General features: G+C 45.5%; 1 protein-coding gene across 1 annotated transcript; it reads right to left on the bottom strand.

Moving 5' to 3' along the window:
• Nucleotides 1–4967: 4967 nt before the first annotated feature.
• LOC144479747 (actin-1-like) lies at nucleotides 4968–5915 on the bottom strand. Its single transcript, XM_078198781.1, has one exon. It carries the CDS (start codon nucleotides 5913–5915, stop codon nucleotides 4968–4970), a length of 948 nt encoding a protein of 315 aa, XP_078054907.1.
• Between the last annotated feature and the right edge of the window lie 528 nt (nucleotides 5916–6443).

The following is a 6443-nucleotide window of genomic DNA, read 5'->3' as shown; positions in this document are numbered from 1 at the left end:
TGGTGTTCTTAAACTTCTTACTGTGTTTACCCCAGTCCAATGCCGGCATCTCCACATCCAAAGATGTGCAGGTTAGGTTGATTGGCCAGGTTAAAAATTGCCCCTTAGAGTCCTGGGATGAGTAGGTTAGAGGGATTAGCGGGTAAATATGTGGGGGTAGGGCCTGGGTGGGATTGTGGTCGGTGCAGACTCGATGGGCCGAATGGCCTCCTTCTGCACTGTAGGGTTTCTATGATGATCATAATTGTATGCAGGCAGTGGATATTAACTGGGATTTACATATGCCCCTTTTAGCACGATACAGCCCAATAGGAAGTACTGTACATGGGGATCCTCCCTTTGTCCATTGGGGATTTGGCATGGAGGATGTTACATACAGCAGCCCTGTGCAAGAGTTGGTTAAGGCAATTCAAGGACTTCTAGGCCACCTGGCGAGGTCCATGTTTCATATTCATACAGAGGGGTTGCTGCCCCTCTTTCATTATCTGAAGGGGCTCCTCAATTTTTGTTTGCAGTTCAGCCCCACACTCCAGTTGTTTGGCCACCTGGTGCAGATGGGAATGTGCAGATCAGGAGACCTCCTTGTGGGACTGCTACTGGGGATAAGGGATTCTTTTTCAGGTTGGTGACCTGTAACGAATGGGGTGCCACAGGGATTAGTAGTGGGACCACAACCATTTACCAAATGAAGTGAATGTACGGTAGCCAAGTTTGCAGACAACATAAAAATAGATGGAAAGGCAGGTTGCAAGAGGAATTCAGTTTACAGAGATATTGCTGGTTAAGTAAATGGGCAAAATGTTGGCAAATGGAGTTGTAATAACTCAGAAAGCCCAACTGGAAAGAAACAGTATTTATTTTTAAACACAAAGCAAAGCCACTACCCCATGATGAACATACGTAAGTCCCAATCAGGACAATAGTTCTGCAGACCCTTCCCGGTGTCTGCCTTATAAAGGGCTCAGGTGATGAGTTTCACCTGGACAGGCCATTGCCTGTTGCCAAGGGAACTTGTATTCACTGGGCCCCACAAGGGGATCAATTAGAGATTCCCCCACGGAACTCATGGAAGTTATCACAGGAGTATAATGTGGGAAAATGTGAAGTTGTTCATTTTGGAAGCGAGAACAAAAGAACAGAGTATTATTTAAATGGAGAAAAACCATAGAAAGCCTCAACACAAAGGAACTTGGGCATACCTGTGCATGAACATCAAAAGCTAGCACACAGGTGCAGCAGGTAATCAGAAAGGCGAATGGAATGTTGGCTCTTATTTCAAGAGGGTTGGAGTATAAGAGTAGGGAAGTCTTGATACTGGTAAGACCACATCTTCTCTCGTCTAGGGCTGGTCCTGGACTTCAGGTCATCTCACTAGGTGGACTTCTGGGTCTGGTCAGCCTGATGATGCTTGTCACGAGGTACAAGGAGCTGGAAATGCTGCTTGGCTGCCAGTTGAAGGTGCTCTCTGGAGACGTTGAGGAAGTGCAAAAGGCAGAGAGCTGGGGCACCAGGTTGCCACTTCTATCCCCTTCTTCTCTCCCTTCTCGAAGATTCTGTGGCCTGTGTCCAATTGGCTTTGGGTGGGGGGCAGGAAGATCCAATGAGATGAATACTTTCCATATTTGGAGGTTGAAGAATATGGTTTTGAACCTTCAATCGTCAAGTGCTGTCCTTGTCATGCCATGCCAGCTGGGTGCCACCAAGTCTGCATAGCAGGCTCACTGAGAGTAAATAGGAGTTCATTCTGAAACAATGTGGCTGTTAGCACCTGGCCAGGTTGTTCCAGGCCTGTCTATTTTCGATGGGAAGTTGATTGTCCAAGACCTGGCTGCATGACTACTGTCTGTTCGAGCTCTGCAGTTTGCAAATTGCAGAGTCTGGCTAGGTTTAAACTTGGTTTCCATATTTTGAGTTTTTATCCATGGTCATGTAAAAATACCAATATTTCTGCAACAATCCTGGAAGTCATAGGCCACCTGACCACAAGATAAAAGCAAATTACTGCAGATACTGGAACCTGAAAACAGGTCAAAACAGAAAATGCTGGAAAATCTCAGCAGGTCTGGCAGCATCTGTGGAGAGAGAACAGAGCTAAAGTTTCAAGTCTGGATGACCTTTCATCAGAGCTTTATCACAAATGTGCATTTGTACAGAAAAAGTCTTTGCAGCTGGGACTTAAGTGAGGATAGTTGCTCAGAGTTTTGAAGAGTGATTGGGTGATACAGATATTAGACTGCACTTGGCACTGAGTTCAATTCATAGCCACTCTTTTTTTCTGGATAGCAGCTGTTGGTAATGTTTCTGCCATTGTCATTTCCACATCATCTAGATCCATCATTCTTTTCTTATTCCATTATCCTCCCACTTTTCCTTGCACCAGCAATCCTTTGGTCATTTAATTTTTCCTTCCTTCCGCATTATCGCTTGGTTTTTCTTTTGTTCATTCCTCTCCTCACTCCTTTCCCTGCCTCAGCACTTGCTGAAAACCATTCACATCTCTAACATTTTCCAGTTAGTACTGCTGCCTCACAGTCAGGGACCTGGGTTCGGTTCCAGCCTTGGGTGAATGTCTGTGTGAAGTTTGCCCATTGGCTGTGTGAGTTTCCTCTGGGTGCTCCGGTTTCCTCCCACAACCCAAAGATGTGTAGGCTAGGTGGATTGGCCATGGTAAATGCATGGGGTTATGGGGAGAATAGGATGGAGGGGAGGGCCTGGGCGGGATGCTCTTTTGGAGAGTCAGTGCGGACTCGATGGGTTGAATGGCCTGCTTCTGCACAGTATGGATTCTATGGTTCTATGATGAAAGATTGACTTTGTTTCTCTCTTCAAAGACCTGTGGCGTATTTCCAGCACTGTCTTATTTTTTTAATTCATTTTACGGGACTTGTGTCACTGGCTGGGTCAGCATTTATTGCTCGTCCCTAACTGCCCTCTGTTTCATCTGAGAGTCAACCACATGTGGGTCTAGAATCACAGGTAGACCAGACTAGGTAAGGCAGCAGACTTCCTTCCCTAAAGGACATTAGTGGACCAGATGGGTTTTTACAAGAATGGTTTCATGATCATCATTAGACTTTTAATTCTAGATTTTTATTGAATTCAAATTTCACCATCTGCCTTGGTGGGATTTGAACCTAGGTGCTCAGATCTTGCTCTGGGTCTCTGGATGACTAGTCCAGTGACAATACCACTGTGCCAGTGCCTCCCTGTGAGGAATACCATTAAATGCATTCCTCTTTACAGCTTGTTACAGTTAGGCACCAAACTATGAATTTATGAGTTTATGTCTTTATGCCATGCCAGAATTATTCTCCTAGCCTCAGAGTGTTCTCATCAACAATTTAGTAGACATTCTGTTATGTATGGTGGAATGACATACACAGCAAATTTGAAGAATGCCAATCAAAATCATGCTTTTGACATCAAACTCCATTGGAATGTACATAGCATACTCATTAGTGCTTCATGTAGATCATCAGATATGGATCTGACACAAAAACAAATGTCCAGGATGAGATTGATGCTGTTTGAGGAAGCTTAGTGACTTGTCAGTGTAGCATGGAACAGTCCTTACAGACATTTCCTAGAGCCACAAATCAAACCCTTGAATTTGGTTCTGAAACTTGTTCATGTGCAGAAGGGAAAATAATGCAATTCATGTTGGGGAGTTCTTCATCATGGAATAAACACCTTTGGTCACACTCATTATAGAAAATAACCTGAACTAGATTTTTTTAAATTTTGCTCTGTGACGGTACAGTGCCTTTAAGAAATGTATTTTAATCATGTTCCTTTGCAGGAATTTGTCGGCACCATATTGTCTGTGACCGGTGTCCTTTATTGCTGCTGAGGCAGTATAATTAATATCATGGTGATTTTAATCTGGACTAATGCAGTGTTCTGTGGTTTAATGGTCCTTTGGGGATTGTTGAGTGGAGCTTGATTTGGGAATGATTGACAGGTCAGGTGATATGCCTGGGGACAGTTTTTTTTCGACTAAAAAATCCAGTTTTTAGTTTCATTTCTTGGTTGCTGCTAGAAGCTGCTGGAAGAAGGCAGTGTCTCTGTCTCTCTCCCTCTCTCCAGAGACTTGCTGAAAGTTCCAGGTCTGGGAAGCCTCAGAGATTTAATCCAACATTCAATGGACCAATTCACAGCAGGTGTAAAAAAGCTGAAAATCCAGCATCATGCGAGTATACTTATTTTTGTGCTAAGTCTAGTAAACGGTGTATGTCTATGGCATGGTGTTTAACTTTGAACATAGATAGATAGATAGACTCTCACCATCTTTTACAGATGCACCATAGAAAGCATTCTTTCTGGTTGTCTCACAGCTTGGTTTGGCTCCTGTTCTGTCCAAGACCTCAAGAAACTACAAAGGGTCGAGAATGAAGCCCAGTCCATTGCTCCAACCAGCCTCCCACCCATTGACACTGTCTACACTTCTGCTGTCTCGGCAAAGCAGCCAGCATAATTAAGGACCCCACGCACCCTGGACATACTTTCTTCCACTTCTTACATCAGGAAAAAGATACAAAAGTCTGAGAACACGTACAAACTGACTCAAGAACAGTTTCTTTCCTGCTGCCATCAGACTTTTGAATGGACATACCTTGCATTAAGTTGATCTTTCTCTATACCCTAGCTATGACTGTAACACTACATTCTGCACTCCTTTTCTTCTTTATGAACAATATGCTTTGGCAGTAGAGTCACTGTATACCAATTTATGTGACAATAATAAATCAAATCAAATCACCCCAATTTAGTTTTCTCCTGAAGAATTCAGGTCCAAGTTCAGGTAAGCATGTTTTCTTTAATGAAAAGAAACACAGCACTGATAACAGTTGTAATACTATTTATTGCCTTTACTGGCATTTTGTATCTAGCACTGCAGTTTTGGATCATTTCATGAATTAACCATCTCTTTCTCAAATCTCACTGCATACCAGCAAAGCACACCAATCTCAGTAGCACCGACGATGCACAATGAATGGGCCTCGTTCTTTATAATCTTCTTGGCGAACCCACAGAGACTGGAAGGCATGTAGCGAGGCCAGTATGGAGCCACCAATCCAGACAGCAAACTTCCTCTCCGGGACAGCGTGGATATTGGTTTTGGTGTCTTTGGGAACCAGAGCGAAAAGCTCCCTGCAAAACCGAGAATAAAACCCCTCAAACATTGTGGACCCTCCGCTTAGCAAGACATTGTCATACATGAGTTGCTGGACATGGGGCTGGGCTTTTTTCAAACTGTTCATGGTCATTGTATGAATGCCTTCTTGGTTGGACCCTATGACTGATGGCTTAAAGAGGGCTTCTGGGCATTTCATCCTCTCCTTCCCAATGGTGATAACATGACCATCGGGGAGCTCATAGTCCACCAGGGATTCTTGCTCAGTCAAGGTAATCTCTTTGTCCTGGTCAACAGCCACATAGCAGCATTTCTGCTTGATGTCTTCCACTATGTACCTGCCCTTCTCATGGAAGGCGTTCCCTGCCTCACTCAGTAACTTTATCAGGTAGGTGGTGAGGTCGTGCCCTCCCAGGTCTATTCGACTGATGCCATCGGGCATGTTGTAGCCATCGTGAACAGGGACAGAATGGGTCACCCCATCACCAGAATCCACCACCAACCCAGTGGTCTTGCCATAAGAGTAGACAGCCAGCACTGACTGATAGGAAACATGCATGGCTGGGACATTGAATCGTTCAAACAAAAGTTCAGCGATCTTCTCCCTGTTAGTGGTGGGGCTGAGAGGGGGGTCTGAGATCAGGATAGCATGTTCCTCCGGGGACACCTTCAGATCCTCGTAGAAGGCATGCCGCAGGAGGTCCTCGGCTGCCGTCCAGTCCACAATGATCCCCTGGCGGGTCGGCTGAACCAGTTTGAGGTCTGGCTCGGTGGAGACCATTCTGCCCACCGCAATGTTGTGGCGTTTGCTCTTGCCCCGCGGGTAACCCACCACCGAGCTCACCAGCGACTGGGGAACGGGGTCACCGGCGTAGCCCACTTTACAACTCCCCGAGCCAAAGTCCACCACCAGCGCCCCGGTCTTCATAACCGCGATCGTGGGCTGGGGCTCCGTCTCCGGCTTCTCTTTGGGCTTGGTGTCCTTGATGGTTCCGGATAGTGAGGGCGGCCTTGAGATCTTCGCCTTGTCCACATTACGGGACGGTGGCCCCTGGACTTTCTGCAACATTTTATGTTTCCCGGAACAGTTACTCTGTTTGAAAGGCGGGCTTTCAATTTAAGAAAGCACTAGGTGAGAAAGGTGTTAAACCCCCTCATCTACCGCCCCCTACATGCTGGTACACATCACAGTCAACACTTTACTTCATCAATTGTGACGAGGCTGAAATGCAACTTGCAGCTCAAGGGCAGACAAGTTGTGGCAAAACTTGCTATTCAAATCTGGCCATCAAATACTCTACTGGGTTGG

Source organism: Mustelus asterias, chromosome 26 (assembly GCF_964213995.1).
Source record: "Mustelus asterias chromosome 26, sMusAst1.hap1.1, whole genome shotgun sequence".
Taxonomy (NCBI): Eukaryota; Metazoa; Chordata; class Chondrichthyes; order Carcharhiniformes; family Triakidae; genus Mustelus; species Mustelus asterias.
This window is presented reverse-complemented; position numbering and strand designations above follow the sequence as displayed.